General features: G+C 45.4%; 1 protein-coding gene across 4 annotated transcripts in view; it reads right to left on the bottom strand.

Annotated features, from left to right (window-relative positions):
- Positions 1 to 20,831, bottom strand: part of LOC119393505 (guanine nucleotide-binding protein G(q) subunit alpha) — a 66,139-nt gene that overhangs the window by 18,976 nt on the left and 26,332 nt on the right. For 2 of the 4 annotated variants that reach the window (XM_037660565.2, XM_049416264.1), the window contains 2 exons: positions 19,331 to 19,484; positions 4,960 to 5,067 (listed from right to left, as the gene is read on the bottom strand). In XM_037660565.2, the coding sequence (XP_037516493.1) occupies positions 4,960 to 5,067; positions 19,331 to 19,484 (262 nt within the window). Of the gene's footprint in view, positions 1 to 4,408; positions 4,538 to 4,959; positions 5,068 to 10,489; positions 10,598 to 19,330; positions 19,485 to 20,831 lie in introns of those variants that run through there. The other 2 variants (XM_049416263.1, XM_049416265.1) reach the window with 2 other exon arrangements.

Genomic DNA, 20,831 nt, shown 5'->3' with positions numbered 1-20,831 from the left:
CAAGCACCAAATGCCCAAGAGACCTCGCATCACTAAGGACACCAAAAACTATGATCCTGGTGCATTCTAGATCACTGGATGCAAGGTGAAACTTCGAGAGCCGTTTTCTCAAAAGTGTCTTTTTGCCCGTCTGCCAAGTTTGCGCAGCCATTTTCTTCGTAACCGTTTGGCCTATTTTGGCTCCGTTTCTTTTGTCATGTTTCTTAGACTGCAATGCATGTCGTGACATTCTTGCTTTCTCACTTTGACGCTTTGTAATTTTCAGTGATGCTACCGAGGACTTCTGATTTGGAGCACTTTTTGGAGCAGCAAAATTTCCGTTTTGGAGCACTTTGGAGCAGCAAAATTTTCATCTTGGACCACTTTGGAGCAGATAATTTTGCATCTGGGAGCACTTTGGAGCAGCGAATTTTATATCCTGGAGTGCAATACAGAAGCATATTGCATTAACATTCAAGCACCTGAGTATTATTATGGGGCTCTTATGAAGGCTAGAAATGTTTCGATTCATTGCAAATCTCATGGAAAAGATGATCTCAGGAGCATAGGCGTGCGCACAGGGGGGGGGGGGCAGGGGGGCGGCGGCCGCCCTGCCCCCCCCCCTAATCACCTAAGAGGGGGGGCGCAAAATCTGACCCGTACATTGACCCTTGCGATAGCAATTATATGGACACTCTCGGCGGATTTTTGCCGTCGCCGTTGCCGTAATTTTCCGTATAATGTCCAAATTAATAACATCACCACGCGCATTCTAGCCGCGGGTAAAAGCTCGCAAGCGCTGGCGACGAACGCGGCTGAAGCGGAGATTAAACTAGCCGGCCGTCTGTCTCCGCCGCACGGACAGCGCATAACATCTTCCCGCGTGCGGGCCTGTCGTCGATTGCTCATCAAACAGAGAGGAAACGCCCCGCCTGTCTTTCGTAAGGAGCATGAAGGGATGCCAGGGGAGCGGAAGGGGGGGGGCGCATCGTTCCAAGGGCGCAGTCGCTTGCGCGCGCGCTATCTCGAGGCATCAGGAGACGGCTCGTAATCTTGCTGTGCTCTCAACGCTTACTTCGCGTTTAGAGAACTCAGAGCAAGAAAACGCTTCGGTTCCTGGAGGGGCCATATTCCCTTAAACCAGCGTTTGTTGAGTTACGCGAGATCGGATCCAAAGAGTTAGCTGCTAGTCTTACTTCGTTTCACAATACATTTTTTTGGTATCGCATTCATTGCTTCGCTCTTAAGCGAAACTTAGTTTTTTAAATGCGAATGCATTTCTTAGTCGGGCTATGTGAGGCATCCGGCGTTGTCCGCGCGCCGGCAGGTCTTATCTCTCCGCTCTCACTCCCTCTCCCATAGCAACAGATGCGGGCGCACGCGCTTATCCTCGCCCCTAGCAACCGGAGCATGTGGTGCGAGAGAGTGTAGGAGAGGGTAGGTGCAGTGCTTCGCCGCTCCTTCTCTCGCCGTTCGCTCTCTCTCCTCCCTGCGCCACTGCCTCAATGCAGTGCGTTTGAAACGCGATTGTAGCGTTTGTGCTGCCTTGGCACAGCCTGAAAACAGCGCGTTCTAAACGCGTTTGTGCTGCATTGAAGGCGGTGGCAACATCTCTGAGGTGATTACGAATGCACGTAGGAAGCGTTCGTTGAAAGAGGCGCCCTAAAGGGAGACACTTGAGCGCGTCGATGTGTCCAGCTTCACGCCATTAAAATTACTACGCCATGTACTCTCGGCGCAAGAAATGCATTCGCATTTCCTCACGATTCCCTTCGGGGAGGTGGGGGCATTTTTTTAACCGTTAGCTATTGACCCCCGAAAGCGAGGGGCGGACGTGTAACATGGCGTAGCCGCTTCACTGTGGGCCGTCAGCGACGGGCCCGCTACTGACAGCTGCGCATTTGCGGCTGCTCGACCAGGAGATATGATTTTACTAATGAGATGACATTTTTAAAAAAGCAAGCAAAAAATTCGAATTGGAACCCTAGCACGTGAGCTCGAAAGGGCAGGGCCTTTTAGGGGGTATTTACCGCAGAGTGATTACAAACTCGGACATGCTGGCGGAAGGAATTACGAAAAAGCGGTTCTGGATGAAGATCCATGGATAAAGTATATCTGAGGAAAAGTGTCAACGCGTTTCCACCGTTCGTGTGCTCTTTCCATAAACGCGAAGCAAGGAACATTCGATATTGTCCCATATATCTACTGCGAGCGATCCCAGATTTCATTCCGCGATGTCCGGAAACAGAAGTGAAAGACATTTTAGCGGCACTCATGTAGTTATTAATGAACATTGCTTTCCTTACGTGCCGTGCGACGCTTGAAACGAGCTATCAGCAGCGTTTCTGGAACAGACGACGTCCGCCGATCAATCGCCGTCGCACTTTCTCGCTACCGATAGGCCTAGACGTCACGAGCCTCTGCGGAGAGCGCGTTTTGCTGTCGAGCCGACTTGCAGAACAGAAGCAGCATCGGCACCGTGCATGGCATCGTGGCTTACTCGGAACGCACGCGCGAGCGCCATTTATTCAGCGTAATAATTCTTGGTCCATGATTGCGACTTTATTGGCAGCCCCAAGATCGAGCTGCACATGTTCTGACGCGCCGGCGGTGCGATTGCCGGTAATAGACGCCCCCATACCCGAGACTTTGGCGCAGTTTGGCGCAAATTTCGTCGATATTATCAGGTTGGCGCAGTAAATACAATTTGGCGCACTTTGGCGCAGTTGGCGCAGGAGTGGAACCACTGAATTTTACGATGTGACTACTCGTTCACCCCAAGAGTGTGCCTGATTTGAAGGTATGAATTGCAATGCAAGAATATCATGTTGCAAAAAAATAAAGCAAGAATGTCACAACACTCAGCGTGCATTTAGCTATGCAACAAATATTCACCTAGCCTTCTAGTCCTTTTTTTAAACTCTCCAGGCATTGCGCAAAGTGCAAAGGAATGCGAGAAGTAAGAATTTAATTGAATAAAAAGTTCTGAAGGTATCACTGAAACTTTTTTGGAAGCATCAGGGAAACATGCTGAATATTTGTGCCAATTTCCATCAACATCATTTAAGTTATAAGAAAGTTGGTTTTCCAAAGCCCCGTCCCCCCTTAACACATTCCCCATTTCTTGCTAAAATTAGCAGTACTGAGAAATTTTTTAGTCTGGTCGGGTATTTTGGCACAGCATGGAGCAATTTCAACAAATTTCATGGTTTTGGCTCAGCATGGTGCAAAAGAGAGGAATTGTATCACACTGGCCCACTTGGCGCAGCTGTTGCACCCCGGGTTAGGGTTAGGGTCGGTGAATCTGCATTGTATTGGATGATGATGCCCAAACTGCAGGCAGCCAACGCGGCTTCCCTTTCTTGCCAAAATATGCGACAGTGAGAAAAGTTTGAGGCTAGCTGGGCATTTTGGAGCAGCGTGGCGCAATTTCAACAAATTTTACGGTTTTGGCGCAGCTCGGTGCAAAAATAAGGAATTGTATCAAATTGGCACAACTGGCAAAGCTGGTGCTCCCCTGAATTAGGAACGCTTACTAAAACACACATAAATTAACTTATTACGGCATTATTTTTGTTGCCATATAGTACTGAGTGCCCTGGCATAACACTGTATCGATTTGACGCATTTACAGACAGTTCTTCATAGGTGGCGTCTGAAAGGGTTAATCAGTATAGGCATACTTTAGCATAGACTTCACTACATTAGTTCCAATGGACATCTTTAAAAATGGGGCATTTCACACTGTAAGTAATAAACATGACATGCTGGCCAGAAAGAAAAAAAATTCTGCGCGAACCACGAGGTACCCACCAAGGACACTGCACAGCAACCTCACTAGAAAACATAAAACAATAGCACCAATGTAGTGTGTGACTTGCACCAACATAATTAGTGACAGATGGTGAGAAACATGGCATACAATGCAGGCAGCACAACACAATGTCACCACAGAGTGCACTGCTTACTCAGTTCGAATACGAAATTCTACACGCAAGTATATTTTTGTTTAGATGTAATGAAGAAAATTACTTATTCCAAATGAACCATTTAAGTGCACAACAAATTAGTCTGCTCACTTTAGTTAAAACCATTCGCAGCTGACAACAGACCTCATTCAGCATTCCAGCAAAAAACAAGCTTGTGCCTGAGATATTGCTAGCCTTTACACCCATTTAAAAGATAAATGCATGATTGACACTTTACTGTTAGTACTAAAGCACTCTCGTAATCCATAACAGCAAGGCCCACTGCCAGGACACAAAATTTATTTTCTAACACTGTTGACTAAGCTGCAGGCACAAGGGCAGAAGCAATACCTTGCAGGAATGCTGAATGTGAAGCAAAATGAATTAGAGTAACTAGGAGAGAACTCTCCAGAATGTAAAAACAAGAAGAAAAGTGGCAAGTCGCACAAACCCATCCAAACGAAAGGCATGCGGCTCAAAAGGAATGCAGGGCAGAGAAAGAAAGCATCAGGCAAAGTTGAACTCTTTAAGGTTGTTCTGCATAATGGTGTCCTTGACAGCACAGAACACCATCCGAATGTTCTCCGTGTCTTACGCCCGCAAGGCATGCAAGAAGGAAGAAAGGAAAGGAGAAAGAAAAAAGATTAACACATCAGGCACAGGTGATACGAGATGGGACCAACAAAGTGGGGAGACATGTAGAACACTCACTGCACAGTACAAACCAGAAACAGGATGCAGTCAAAGGGCACAACAGTCAAGAATAGGGCATATCAAGGAAGTGAGGAACTGAATCAAGACACACGTAAAAGGTTCCAGGCAATGCAAGCTTAGCAACAGCACTGCAGCAAGTCGCGAATCTCCAGGTGAACAAAAGCATTCCGGGAGTGATGGTGAAGGCCAGTGAGCCACCCATGCGGACTTCCACCAAAAAAAAATTTTTAAAGCAAGAGTAACAGCGCCAGACAGCCGCAGCAACGCGCCGGCCAACGAGGCTGCCACACGCTCCTACCTGTTGCACATGTGAAATGAGAATAGATGATTTTTTCACTGTCCGGGTTGAGGTCCACAAACATTTTAAGGATGAACTCCCTAGCATGAATGGCATCTTTCTTTGGTCCTACAAAAGCGAACAAATAAAGCAGTGTCTACATGAAGATCAGCAGGTAAATGAATTACAGGGAAGCAGGGTGGCTGCAAGGAGCAACTACGTGTCTGCAATGGTATTGCAAACAATCAGCACAAGGCAGCTGCACAAAGTGAGCACTACTGGCTCAATATTGACCAAAGCAACCAACTGCTACATGCCTTCAGCAAACTCACTGGAGGCTCGTAATATAAAAGAAAAAAAAAAGAAAAAGAAAAATACCGTATCACAATGAAACCCCGTAATGATTTGAAAACTGCTGAGAGCCAAGCTTAGGGCCTACTAGTACACAGAACTTAATTTGCACATGAAGCACCCATCAGCTGTGATAACGATGTGCAGCAACAATATGTCACAATAGTGCCAACTAATCAAGTGAAAAGAAAGGTATGTTTGCTTGTTCTTTGTCAAAACAGTTTCTGCGCACAAGAATGGCCTCAGAGTGGCCGTTATTGCCACCAAAAGCATAATAAAAGCAAAAGAAAAAGCTATCGCAACTGTAAAAACTCTGGGCACTTCGACGGCCTAACAGCCGTCTCACAATATGCACAACACACTGCACCAAGTTTGTAGCAAATACACAGCCACTTGTACAGCCCCTTTAAGGGAAAATTCACAGGCCATAGGGCAATGTCTTAGCTAAAGAAGTTCCTGCAAGGGCCATGTCATGGTAGAACCCCTGTGGCTTTTAATAAGTGTGGAAAAAAAGGGAGTACTACATGCCACTGGAACCCTGCAAAAGGATATGACTTCAATACACCTTCACAGTCTAAGCGTTTTGCAGTGAGGTCTTCTAGAGCACTACCATAACACGTGCTGAGATGTTACCAATTTGGACAGCTGCTAGAAACCACTAGGAGGCATTTCTCCACCTTCTTGCAACTGTACAAACTGAATGTCAATGTTTGGTTCAACCCCTTGATGTAAGCAGTGTCAGTATATGAAAACACATGCTTAGTCGCCTGCGTGCTTCCAACCTGCACAAACTCAAGAAATTTCCCTACATACCCAGAACTAAATGGCCTGCTATGCCATTGTGCTTGCCATTTCATGCTTATGATGATGTGTGCATACAGTACAGCAGGGGTTCTCAAGATGAAAGCAAGCGAGGGCCACTTTTCAGTGGGAACAGAAAAAGAAACCACTAATTCAAATGCAGTATCGGCAGCTGTGCAGAAAAATTCTACACACTGTCGGTAACATCCAGCATACTCGCTCCTGGCTTGTATGCTAGAATGTAAGTGGTGTTAGGAGATTTATTTACGTGTATTTATTTATTTTTTTTACTTAAAGGGACCGACAACTGATTTTTCTCGACGCAGTTTTTTACGGCGCGACAGGAAGCTTACCCTTCGTAGCGTTTGTAGCTGCAGTGGTTTATCCTAAAAGCACGTAGTTATTTTAAAGGAGTACTTTTTGATCTGAAAGGCTCCAAACACGCATGAAGGCTTGCTCCAGCAACGCTGAGAATTGATAGCAATGCCGCTAGCCCTTGTGAAAGCTGTCGTTCTGCTTTCGCAGGAGTTACTGTAGCTATGCTTAACCACCGTTATTTTGAGCTTTCCAGCCATTTTTGAAAATAGCAAGCTGTTACAATGAGATGATGTGGCTTTATACACCTTCTCGGTATTTGTACAGCGTTGTGCGCGCCTGCGACCAAGGTTGCCTGCGCCTGTGTCATGGATGGCTTTTCGCGGCATGGGATCATTACGCCAAGCGAAGGCAGCGCCACTTTGTTGCATACAACTAACGCAGGCCTATATGTACATTTTTATGGAGTAATATCTTTTAATATAAAGAAATGAACAATATTTCAGTACTAACAGAAAAGTCATCGAATGCATACACCAATCAATGGTCACGTGACCGGCTTCATCGGACCGTGTATGATTTTGCCGCCAGAGGCGCCAAAGGTCATTTTTCGCGACTTTCAATGAAGAAATAAAAATATAAATCCGCGTCTCACGAGATAAACAGGGTTGGTTTGAGTCAATGCGACAGACAATCTTTCTATCAGTGCAGTCATCTCATTTCATGTTCTGGGCAGTTGTCGGTCCCTTTAAAGCATAAAGCTTTTACTGATGTCCTTATTGTCACTGTTGCTAGATTAACAGACACACCAGAGACAAATATACTGTTTAAATTATTTTTCACAAGAATAATGGTAAGTCTGAGAAACGTCAGCATAATTCAGCAAGCTGCTATAAAGTATCATACATCTATTCTTGAACAGATTTTAAGTCCTGAAGCACAGTGAACAGCAACAAGGTAGGTCAGACTTTCACACACACACAAGCACTCAAGCACACATAACTAATTTAATGAAATGAATAAATAGGCACACTTGGACAAGAAATCCATAGAGCTACTGATGCTCCCACAGTTTCTGGCTATTGGCACGCTAATGCAGTACAGTAATGCTTAAAAGCATCTGCGTGTGCTACAATTACAATGACCTTAATAGCGTACATACTCGTGTAAGGGCCGCACCCCTACTTTGAAGGAGAAACTTCGAAAAAAAAAAAAAAACGAAAAGTCCCGCCAGAAAGCTGTAGTTAGTTCAATTATAGCTAGATGGCGCTGCCAGATTTTCAGCTTCCTCCGCCCCTGACCGCCATTATTGCTTTGTGTGGCGCATCGTTGGCATCATGTGGGTAGCGTGGCAGTATTTCTTCAGATCGGTGTTGTCGGTGTCACTTTGTCTGTAGTAGTGAGCCCTGTTTGAGCCAGAGCAGGTGAGGGACGATGTGCCGGCATTTGAGATCGTTCACTGCAGCATTTAAACTGCAAGTGATTGAATATGCCGAGGAGCACGGCAAGTGGGAAGCTGGACACAAATATTACGCCGATGAGAAGCGCATGCGTTACTGGATCAAACAGAAAAATGCCCTCGCCGCTACCAACAGGAGCCGAAAGGCGTTTCGTGGAAAGAAGTGCAAACACCCGGAACTCGAAGGCGTATTTGTCAAATATGTCATCGACACTCGAAGGGACAGCTAAGCCGTCTCAAATGACATGATATGCGTGAGAGCCCTGGCCATCGCTTGCCACATGGAAATACCCCAGGCACAATTCAAGGCAAGTCGGGGGTGGGCTATGCGGTTTATGAACCGTAACCAGCTCTCCATTCGCCGCCGAACGACGCTTTGTCAAAAGCTTCCAAGCGAGCACGAAAGCCACGTGATTATTTTGAGTGCCTGTCATGCCGTGTAATTTGAAACAGTCATGAAAAGCTTCAAGGTGACTGGAATTTCAAACTGCATGAACGGCATTGAGGATGATTGTCGCTGGGAGGACGCCGACGCTGAGGCGAGCTCTTCCGAGAACGAGGACAGTGATAGTGAAACGGAATTGTAATAAAAACATTTCTGGCATCTCATTTGCGATTCTCTTGCACTCTGCTACTGTTGCGGAAACAGTACAGACCTTTGGTGAGCTGTCATCGGCCTGATTAGTGTAAGGGGCGCACCAAGCAAAAATTTTGAAAAAAAAGTGTGGCCCTTTCACGAGTATATACGGTAATACTGTTATGGACAGTACGGCGAACACAACACAATTAACTGGGGAGCGTGTTTTCATTTGCAAGTTTGACCAAGTCTGTGACATTGATGTGATTTATCAACAGATACTTTTTGAGAAAGAGGCTATTTGTAGCACCTTGCTGCAAATCGCCATTTGAATATAATTAACAGCTGTGCCACTTTGTCGCATCTTATTTGCATTTAACTCAAGCCCAACAGCACATGTAATCAAGGTCAAGGTGCACTGATGTCACTGTTAGCAGCACTGTACTGAGCTGCCAAGTACAAACAAGAAAATTATGTCTATTACTTGGTGCACAATACTAAGGACACGCTAGCAGCAACAGCAAAACTATCATGTCCTCCAGATGCTCACATCTTTTTTTTCCGCCTGCCAATGGCCCACCTGCTCACCTATGAGCATCAATATTGATGAAAATCTCGAGAATGCTATACTGGAAACGGGGGACATAGCGTAACTTTTGTGGGATAAACGTATGCACTCTCATTGCAATTATTAACCTTCAAATGCATCATGCAGGCACCATCAGACTTGGAAAAGCCCCTAACTGAAAATACAAATCAGTTCGGAAGAATTTTTGTACACCAATTTGTAGGGCAAAGCTCCAGGGAAATTCATACGGGTGGATGGCAATGTTTCCCTTTCAAGCACATAACAGACAAGCAATATGCCGATTCTTATATTATTACAGTGATTTTTCTGCGTCTATGCTGTTACCAATTTTGTCTGCTTCAGAAACTTCTCCGAATAAACTTGCCCAAAGAAGGTGTCCCTCTGCTACCTCAATATTTCCAAAGATATGGCAGGATCCCAATATATGACACCCCCCACTTCTCCAAGGTCAATATTCACCTTTTGTAAAACTTGAAAAACCATACCCGAAATAGCAGAACCAGCCTAAATTTGTAACTTTGCAAATAAAAACTACGCACTGTGGCAGAACAGAAAAAAAAAAAAAAAACGGGACAGTGAACACACAGGACACAGTGCAGTATCCTGTGTGTTCAACCAACTAGCCTATGTAAGAACCCTAGTGCAAAAATTATGCAATTTCGGCACGAATGCAAAAAAGAAGACTTTCTGCAATGTCACCTGACAATCATGCAGCAGCCTCATATTTATATACATAAAAAGACATGAGAAAAGCATCCCAACACATGACGACGACGACGACGAGTAGTCATTTCTAAGCTAGGCCGAGTGAAGCTGTAATGCATGGACAACCATGCAAAACACTAAGGAACAAGTGTTGTCATCGCAATGGTAAAGACGTTCCCAGACACCAGAAAAAATTTTGAAGAGCCTCAAATGCGGGAAACAGAAAGTGAGTAACACATGCTGGGGAAAGCTTCAGCAACTCTGGCAACCTACTCGTACTACCACAAGGCAAACGATGTGTGGCATGGTGTTCACAAAATTCAAAAGCACTATGTTACTGTTCAGCAAGTTAAAGTAGGGAGGGAGGCTGCCCGATGTCATGATTCCTCTCATGAGTAGATATGTTGAGTCTTTCAGGTCAGTTTTTTGCACCCACATCCCTTTCTCAATGCTTAGTGTACAGGAGCCTGGTACGAACTACAAGTGAAGCACTCTTGTCGCCGAAACTTGGCATTGTTTGCTACTATCTTGCAACTTCGTATGATTTCTGGAGGAACACTGCCAACACACAATATTTGAAAAGCACAAGAAGATGCGCATTATCTTCTATATGTTGCTGCTTCTAGATGGCAATGCTTTCTTCCAGCTAAGCAGAGGCTACAAAGCTGCGGATCAGCTCTCAACTAAAAGCATAAGCACTGTGTGCCTGCTGTCCAAGCCGTGCTGTCACACTGCCACATGGAACCTAACTGACCTGTGGCACATGTGAAGTGGGAGTAAACCATACGTTTTTTATCAGGATTCTGATCCAAATAAGTCTTGAGAATGAAGTTCCTTGCAGCCACATGATCCTGTTTCGGACCTGTCACAGTCACCGGGTTAATAAAGCAATTCTTGAGAAAAACAGATCAGCAATTACATACATGGCCAGATGTATTGAACCAACGGAGACTTCGTCTACACACCAGACTACTGCACTAGGAGAGGTACACTCGACTGAATGCAAGTGCTTTGCTTCATAACAGCAAAAACCAATAGACGTGCTACAAACACTTCGCATACAGACAAAGGGCTTCAAGTTATCTAGGTCACTTTGCAGCTTCGGTGCAGGACAGCAGAGTGTTGAGAGACATTATCGCCGATGCCAAGAAAATATTTCAGCAATAAGCACTACCCAAATAAGACTTATTTCAGCCTCTCAATCACCTGAGCAAACAGTGAAGCCATTTCAGCCAGCCCTCTAAAAAATTTGACCAATGTATATTGTTTATAGCGACGATAACACTAAAATGAAGGATTCTAAAGACATTACCACACTTGCTGCAGATGGCCACAAGGCAAGTTTGTGGTCATACGACTCTTCTGTCCAACAGTAGGAACTGGTCATGTCCCAACTGCAAAAGTAGCTATAAAACCTTAGCTGGCAAAATGATGGTGTAATAAGCAGTTATGAGTTTAAAGAAAAAGACACGCCTCCATCTAACAGCATTGCCAGTGCAATGCTTGTACTGTTGGTCACTGGTCACTGCCTCACCATGCCCACTCGCAACATCCTTGTCGGGTAACACGGCACTAAACCTCTCACTGATTGGTGGAGGTTGCTGGAGTACTCCGTTACTTGCACCATGAAGCTTCCAGCCCATACACCTCTACAAATTATGACACCCGCTAATGCATTTGCCCCAGTCTGTCATCTGCACTGAAGTTCCTTAGGAAGGTGATGTGAAGGTCTTCAGCAGTACAGACAACACCATGAAATACTGGTTTTTAACTAACAGGTGAGCACGCCTGACAGGTGGAGTGTAGCCGCTAAGTCAACGAACATCATATTTTATCTTTCTTGTGCTGCCTACTTCTGGTACTAGGGTCACAAAAGCGACATCGCGACATGGTACTCTCAAGACGTCCTTCACCGAAGTGGTTGGTTGACCTACCGCCCACAAACTATTTACTACAATGTGCTTGCACACCCGAGCACTGCAGATGGCAAAAAGTTTTACAAGCTACTACACTGAAGGCTTTGTCAACCTTTGCAAATGTGTCAACTCTTCCTCATGTGGACCTGACGAAATGCAGCACATTCTTAAAGGCATCAATGATGTCGCATTCCAGATGCTCTTTGCCAGAAATGTGCTCACCGTTGCCAAAGTAATTTCCTTATGTCAGAGCTATGATAAGCTGAACAAACAAGATGGCCTGATTAGCCACCCTCCGTAAAGCGACAAGTTGTCCAGTTTTGATACTATTCCCAATCACTCCACATTGCTTCAAGAGTCAAAATGATGGGATATGACTGTTAGACAACTTTTCTTGGTTCCCTTCACTCAAAAGCCCACTTCTCACCTGCCCAATACAGTGCAGACCACTTATAACGTAACCGCATATAGTGCAGGACCGGTTATAATGCGGTCTTTTTCGACTCCCGTTTACCCTCCCATAGAACCGCATGTATACGCATACCGCTTATTGTGCAGTCCCCCAAGATGAAATACCGTTTATAATGCGGTTGCGGGAATATATTTCTGACAAACACGGTAGCGAGTGCGGTTCTCAAAGGAGGTACGCCGCTGGGGAGTGAGCGACGAGGTCGACGAGGTCATTACGAAGGGCGAGGGCACGCACAGTGAACGAACGAGGGGCGGAGGGAGGAAAAAGACCGCGGCAGCGCTGTGCGGGTTCGCTGAGTGGGGAAGGATGGTGGTTACCTAGGCGACGGAGTAGCCTTTGCACCGGCGGCGGCAAGGCTCCGCGGCCGCTTGCCGGCAGCGCGTTCCGCGTGGAACGTACGATCGCGTCCTCAAGTTTCCTGTCGGGAAAAGCGTCGTCGTTATCACACTTGCTACAGTTATCGCGTTTGCTACCTCGTCCGCAAATTGAAATGTTTTGCGGCTTCATGATGCGAGCTTTCGCCTTTTCTGCCAGTGCGCGGACTTAAACGAGCTTGGCGGGCTTTGTCACCGTTGATCTCCCGGCCGCGAACACAAACTTCGTATCACGCGCGCTGTTCTAGGGTTAGTGCTTGAGTGCGATCTTTTCGACGTCCGATCTTCATGTTGTCTTGGACAAACTTCCCGCGACAACATGCTGAACCGCAGGCTAGGCCTAATCAGCGTTGGTTGCTTTTCGGTAGCGGTCGCGGGCGATAAAAGTTGCGGTTTGGTGCGGAATCAACGAAACTTTTTGCGATGGCTGCACTTGAAGGGATGGGAATCATATCGTTAATGAAAACGAGGGCGTGGTTGGCACATGCAACTCTCGAATGGTGGTTCCGGATTCGACTGCAATGTCTTGGACATCGCTTGCGCGCCCGTGAAATCGAACGATCGGTACCGCTCAGCACGTGAAATTTCGGTCGCGATTCGACATGGTTTCTGTGTAATGAGCATACCTCGAGGTGGCCTGAAACGTAGTCGGCGAATTTCCGCGATGGCGCTTTGTTTTGTTCGCTTTTTTCCCCCGTGTTCATTTCGTTGGCAATGCGGGTCTTTGGCGGTTAATTTTTGAACATTCGGAGATTGAAGTGGTTGTAAGCGCCCCAAATCGCATATGTCGATTATCGGACACGCGAGGCTACATGCTCAACACGTTTTGCGCAAGTGCAGCCTTTGAAGAAGGTTGTTTTGGTTATAGTGCGGTACCGCTTATAGTGCGGATATTCGCGACTCCGGCGACTTACGTTATAAGCGGTCTATACTGTACTCCCTGCAACTCTGCACTCTCATTGCTGATGAGGTCATCCAAGCTATTCCCATCCCTCTGGTTGCCGCACATCTTGCACATATATATGCGCAGGCGACCCCAGCCGCCTTTCTTGACCCTTCAACAACTTGTTTCAACCACCACTCCCGAGCGCATTGTGGGCGAGGATGAGAGTCGATCATTCCTTGGTGGATGCCCACTATTGCCGCCACTGCCATCATTGCAGACTTCACCAATATTCTCATCTATAATCTCCTTCCTGAGTCTGTTACATTGCTTGTTGGTGAATGTCTCAACCATGTGGAATACCTGGACTCTGCTTGTTTGGCTGACATACCAGACAGCTCTTTTCATAAAGGCTCAAACCAATTATATGCTTTTTTAGCACTCTAGGAGTTGTCCAGTTATGTGTCCTCCAGTTCCATCGCAGATACGCTCACCTCTACCAAACACTCCTGAACTTCTTGGTAGCAAGCACCAATTTAGAAATTCATTCAATGTTTCACAGCTACAATTAGGCCAAACATCAGAAGTGGAGCACAACACTGATGCAGGTTTGCACCAGCCATTCATAATGGACCATACCACAATTTTTAATGAACAAAGATGATGTCTAAATCCCTGGCACAATGTCGAAACATTTCGAAAGTTCTAAAACGTAATTTCTTTATCATACAACCTACACCCGAACGCCCACAGCCATCATAATTCGTGCAATTTTTTTATACATCTTGAACAGTATGTTTCTGCATTCCTTAAATGTACACATGCAAAATAAATTCCCAGCCCATCCCGCAGTGAAACACTAATGAACCAGCAAGAAACCACTGCCAAAACATGAAGGCAACTCTTTCGTCGTTTTCTGAAGTAAACAATTATCAGGTTCTAAAAGTATTCAACAAGGAAACTACCACAGAATGGCTTCATGAGCACTAATGCTCTGCTATGTGCTTCAGGGCTCATCAAATGCAGGAAGGTAAAAATTACTAGAAAAGTGAGGAGATCAAATCTTACACACACACACACACACACACACACACACACACACACACACACACACACACACACACACACACACACACACACACAGAGAGAGAGAGAGAGAGAGAGAGAGAGAGAGAGAGAGAGAGAGACATTCACAACCTATAAGTTCTTGCCAATTAGCTTAAACGGACTTTCAATCTCGTATTTCTTTACCCAATGACCTTCCTGTGCTACCTGAACAACGCTGAATGTAAATAACGTGAGAAATGCAGGCACCAATGAGGAGAGGTGGTGCAATGGGCAGAGCCCTCTGCAAATGCAAACACACAACGAAAGCATCACAGCCCAAGAAGCCACAAAAACATACGCGACTATAGTCAGATACAACTTTAGAAGTTGGTGGCATTTCCTCCTCAAAGGCGGATGAACACAAGCCTGCACCAATGGGCGCGCACTTGGGACTGACATCATGAGCGGGACGGCCAGTGGCTCCGCCTTCCGAGAGCATCGGCGCGTGCATGATGAGCGTGACTATGTTTTTAGTCGCGGAGGCGATCGGCTGCCACGCTTCGGTCGTCTGGGCGGGTCCTCTCCCGACTTTTTAAGTTGTATCCGACTATAGCTTACCTGACCTGAAATTTTACTGTAACAACCATAAAAGTTTGTTTGGATGCTTACCAATAATTTAGTTCTTAGCAAGAGACTCCCGGTTGCATATTTGAGTGACGCTGTCATGTGCACATTTTCGCATCAGAGAAACAAGCTAGCGGAGATATGTTGGCTGCTTTTCAGCAACAAAGCACAATGAAAACCAGAAATAGCACTAAGTGCAAGCAAAGCATCAGTAAGTGTTAAATCATTGATTAAACAATCTTAAGCTGAAAATGTGGGTCGGTGCACATAAATTGATTTGGTGCCACGCAGAAGCAGGTGGCATGTTTCTCGCAAGCGATATCCCAAAACAACTGGCGACATCTTTTTAACGCCTATCGAAATCACCTCCAAGGTACTAGCCTTAATAATAATAATTGTAGGTTTTTTTTAAAGTCCCAAAACCATGACATGGTTATGACAGACGCCGTAGTGGAGGGCTCCGGAAATTTCAACCACATAGGTATCTTAACTTGGACCTAAATCTAAGTACACAGGCCTTTAGCATTTCGCCTCTATTTGAAATGCGGAGGCCACCACCGGGATTCGAATTCAGGTCAGCAGTCGAGCACCACAACTATACCACCACGACTAGCATTGCCAGAAAGATCAAATGATCGAGATTGCTTGCAAGTTAAATGATAGGTTGCTCCACATAAAAACTGCTGCTTGTAGGGCTTTTGCCACTTGCTACACACAAACAACAAACACGAAACCAAGCACCAACACATCATACGCATGGCACAGAATACAGAATTAAGCTGTGCGCAATGTGATGCACTATTGTGACCACTCGCTCTCCCTCTTCGCTGCTCCAGAGGCAAGGAGGGGAGCATTTGGGTAACCCAGCCCCTTCTGCAGAAAATGCCACTCCACTTTATGGCAGCTCTGTAGCAGACTCTAGCACAACGCGTGACATTAAAAACGTGATTGCAGAAACTGCAGACAATTGACCACTGGCACCAGCAGAAGCCTCAATTTAATTGTCTCGGCCTTTTGTAGTGGTAGCAGTGAAACTTGGTTACATTAAACTACTGGTAAACATTAGGCTTGTGCGAATATTCGAGCACTTCGAATATTCGAACGAATAATACAGTATTCGAATTCGCTTCGATTCGAATTTAAATTATTGAAAATTTCGAAGTATTCGAAATGAACGAATACGTGTATATTTGTCCGCTTGTAACCCCCTGTAAAGGTGGTTTTACTGCAGTGTAGCGGTGCTGTACCGTGAATACACCTTTCGAGGAAAAATCCGCACTCTTCGTTTGTAATCTCCTGCAAAGGTGGTTTCACTGCAGTGGAGGGGTGCTATACCGTGAATACACCTTTCCAGGAAAGTTCCGCACTGCCGCGAAGCCCCACTTCAAGGTTAAATGAACATATTACCCTCACATCGATTCATCATTTTTTAAGTCTAAAAACTTGTTATACCGGCTTATACGCTCCAAGTGTAGTAAATTTTAAAATGTAACATATTTTACAGGTTATCACTTGCATTCTACCGAAAGACAAATCCTGCTACTATTCAAAGTTGCTTCCACTTCCTTTGAACCAAAAAGAATGACATTTGCACATGCCTTGTTACATTATTAAAAAAAATCGCTGTACAGGTTGGTTGGGTCATGACAAATACCGTATAAACGCGTGTAAGGGCCACACCCCGTCTTTTTGAAGTGCATATTCTAAAAAAAAAAAAAAAATCCGCATAAGGGCCGCACCCACGCTCTCCTCAACCAATACGTATTCAAAATGCGCGCGCGCGCGTAAGCTTTTAGGCGTAGTCGATAGATGGCGCAAGGAAATGCAATCATCATCGTCACCAGAGTATGTATATACCGTATTTACTCGCATAATTTGCGCACTTTTTTTCGCGAATTTGAAGCTCCGAAAAGGGGGTGCGCAAATTACGCGGAGATTTAGCGAGCACATCTGAAATAACGCACAATATACAGTCCTAACACGCGTGATATAATACATTAAAGAAAAAAATAAATTATAGCGCAAGCGAAGGGTTTTTAACAGAATTAGCACGTACTTTAACTAGCCAGATTCGGTCATGCACGGTCTAGTCAGAATCACTGGTTGAGAAGTCCGACTGAGAATCATCGCCGCGGCCGCTGTCACCGCCCTCCCAAAAGCGCGTCGTCCTTGGTTCCGTCGAGTGCGTTGAGGCGTCTTCTTGAAGCTCTTCGCGACAATGCTGGGAGTAACGAGGTGCCACGGCACGGCGATATTGGTGGGCCTAAGCTCTCGCACATACTTGAAAAGGTATTCTTCAACGGCAGGAAACTTTCCATGCTTCGGTCCTCGGAACGGTCTCCTTCCCGGTCTTGTATTAAAAAGCGAACTCTTCTGCGGCACGGTTCCCATTTCCTTAGGCAAATCCTATAACAGTGAGCTTGAATTTTGCCGAATAGTTATTGTAGCCCAGCGCAAGAGAACAGTGAAAACGCAACTGGCTGATCGCGAAATTTAAACTTCCGAAATCAACGAAGGCTGCGTCGCAGCGGGGACGCAGAGGAGGAGGGTCAGCGAGGGGAAAAATGTTGGCGTGACTGGCCCTCGCACGCCTCCGATGCAGAAAGTAGTCCGTGCCGTGTCGCGTGCATGCATTCTCACGGCAGGAGAACGCTCGAACAGTTCCGACAACCCGTGAACAGGTTTGGGTGTTCGGGTATGGTTGGTACGGTCTCGGCGGTTTCCGGAGAATAGAACGAAGTAATCGAAAGAAGGGACTTCGCACTCGCAGCCTGTCTTGTGTATGACTGCGCTCGCCTGCTCGGTGAGGGCCGCGGGGGCGCGGCCGTCCAAAGTTTCCCCGTGCGCGCGCGCCGGCGAGCTGGCTCGAGCGGGGCGGGGAGCGCAAAATATGCGAGTAAATATTTTTTTTTAGCAAAGCTGGCTAAATATTAGGGGTGCGCAAATTATGCGGGTAAATACAATATATATTTTGGATTTTATTCGTGTTAAGGTGTTCGTGAAGCGGGCTAAAAATTTTAACTTTTTTATTAGCATTCATAGACTCGCCAACTAAGGGTTAAAGCAGGATTATATCTTTAGCTTCTCACATCTCTATACAAACGCGCTATCGGCGCTATCCATATCGGCATTAGCATCACCAACTTTGGCATGGCGTTCGCGTTGTTCGGTTTGTGCAGTTCAGCCAGCCATTTGCTGTAGTTTTCTGCACTGTTCGATGACCTTCGTGCTAGCTTGTTTTCTACACGGCGTTCACGTTTTGGCAAGATGGGCAAGTACCTGAATAGCTACACTGCTGGCTATAAGTTGAAGGTGATCGAGTATGCTCTCGAGCATGGGAAACGTGCCGCCGGCAGAAAATTCGACGTTGACGAGAAGTGTGTTCGACGTTGGTGTGCTCAAAAAGAAGCCTTGCGAAACACCAACAGCACTAAGCGCGTTTTCCGAGGAGAGCAGTGCAAGTTTCCCGATTTGGAAGACTTGCTCCGCTATGTGACTGAAGTGCGGAATGATGGTCTTGCACTCACAACGGACATGCTGCGTGTGAAGGGACTAGCCTTGGCGACTGTACTTGGGTGGATCCTATCTGCGTGGAGCTCGGTGTCGACGGACATTGTGTCCCGAAGTTTTAAAGTCGCCGGGATATCTAACAGCTTGGATGGCACGGAAGATGACTGTTTGTGGGGTGACGGCGCTTCGCAGCACACCATCTCATCTCGGACTTCAAGTCTGAGGACTCGCCAAGTGACGACGATTGAGCACGTATGTCGCAAGAAATGTCGTATACTGCAATAAACGCTCTTCGTTCGCCAACTGGTGCGTTTTTACTTAAAAAAAAAAAAATGTCGCGTGTATGGGCCGCACCCTGAAAATTGGCCCTCATTTCTTGAAAAAAAAAAGTGCGGCCCTTACATGCGTTTATACGGTATGCTCGCTTTTCTTTATAATATGTGATATATACTATTCGAATTCGATTCGAAATTATTCGACCAAAATCACTATTCGCTTCGAACCTAAAATTTACTATTCGCACAAGCCTAGTAAACATGTTTCGATGAAGTGATATAAGTAAAATACTTCATTACACTGAGAATTTCTTAACATCAAGGTTTAACTAAACTGCCCACCATTGCCACGCAGCAGACTAAAATGGCCAGATTCCTTCTCCCAAAGGCACTACGAGCAAAACTTCCCCTGGGTGCTTTTTTTTTTCACTCATTGCACTGAGTAGAGACCAAGATGCTTTATCAACAGAGAAGAGATGAGACCATAAACTCACCATCATATTCCGGAAAATAGTCCACTAAATGAGAATACATAATTTTTTCTTCTAGTAAGTCCTTCTTGTTTAGAAATAGAATAACAGACGAGTTTTGAAACCAGGGATATGTGATGATGGTCTTGAACAAAGCTTTGCTCTCCTCCATTCGGTTCTGGAAGAAAGCATTCAGTGAGGAAGGCTTTATTACAGGAAAAACTGAGTTATTACAGAGAGTTATTACAGAGAAAAACTGAATTAGTACACTACAAAGCAGCAATACATCTTTAGATAAAAATGTTTTTAACCACTGTTCTACTATAAAAAGCACAAGAACAGAGCTGGCTGCGAAGGAAAACAGTAAATGAAGCTGCAATTGTTTAATAAGGTCACTGAACCTTTCTTTATTTAACAGTAAGGGGGGGGGGGGGCTTTGCATGGAGCAGTAGTCAAATGTAGAAATGGAATTAAGCAAAGAAAATGGCCAAAACTTGCAGAGTGCCCAATGAGGCATTGAACAAAGTAAAGCAAAGGCCCTGGGAAATATGACAGCATAAGAGTGCAGGAGAGGAAATCCATTAAAGAAACAGGTCTCAAAGGGGTACTGACACGAAAATTTTCAGTTTTTTAATGTCAAATGAAAGGCCAATACCTCAAAACCTTTAAAATGTACCGGTGAACGTGAGTGCACCCTGAAAAATCAACTACATGTTTTTAAAAGCTAGCTTCGGTTCCTACTGTACCCTGATGTCACGGCTCAATATATCCTCATACCAAGATTGTGACATTTCCACACCCACATCGCAGCGTGGCTCTGGTGACACATAAGCGGCCATTTTGAATGTTTTTGGTGACACTCTAGTGGCCATATTGTACGTTGTGGTACCTGATGTCATCACAACTAGCCATACTAGAGTAAAACCTCGATGCTACGAATCTTGCGGGGTCACTGAAAATATTCGTTATCGTCTGATATTCCCAGAAAACATGGAAAATTAGTATGTGACAAAAGAAAGCTGGTGTACATTTTCATTTATTGTTTCTCAGGTCCACAGCAACATCATGAACAGCTCTGAATGAAATGTCAGTAAAGTTTTTAGATGTCACCGATCATACTTGTACTCGTAAATATACGGCATGTGTGCACGTGTAGTCAATGAACCAGATTTGTTGTGACCCGTGACAACTAGTAGCCCCTTCTAATCAAGTTCTCTTATCCCATGCTCGTGCAAGATATAGTAGTGACGTTTCCATAACCACTCCACACTGTGGATCCGTTGGTGATGCACAAGTGGCAATTTTGAATGTTTTGGTACCTGACGTCATCACAACTAGCCATACTGGTGTGTGAGATCTCACCAGAATTGATACTGTAGCCCAACGTCACGGTAGTGTCAATGTCAACAGATGCTCCATGAGAAAATAGACTTCAATGTCAACATAAAACATCTCAGCATTGAGTGAGCTTCACACGTGCTCAGAGTCATCTCTGTATTCAGGAGATTTGTATGGCGGAGTAAAC

Source organism: Rhipicephalus sanguineus, chromosome 5 (genome assembly GCF_013339695.2).
Source record: "Rhipicephalus sanguineus isolate Rsan-2018 chromosome 5, BIME_Rsan_1.4, whole genome shotgun sequence".
In the NCBI taxonomy this organism is placed as follows: Eukaryota; Metazoa; Arthropoda; class Arachnida; order Ixodida; family Ixodidae; genus Rhipicephalus; species Rhipicephalus sanguineus.
The sequence above is the reverse complement of the archived record's forward strand: the minus strand, read 5'-3'. Positions and strand labels throughout refer to the sequence as shown.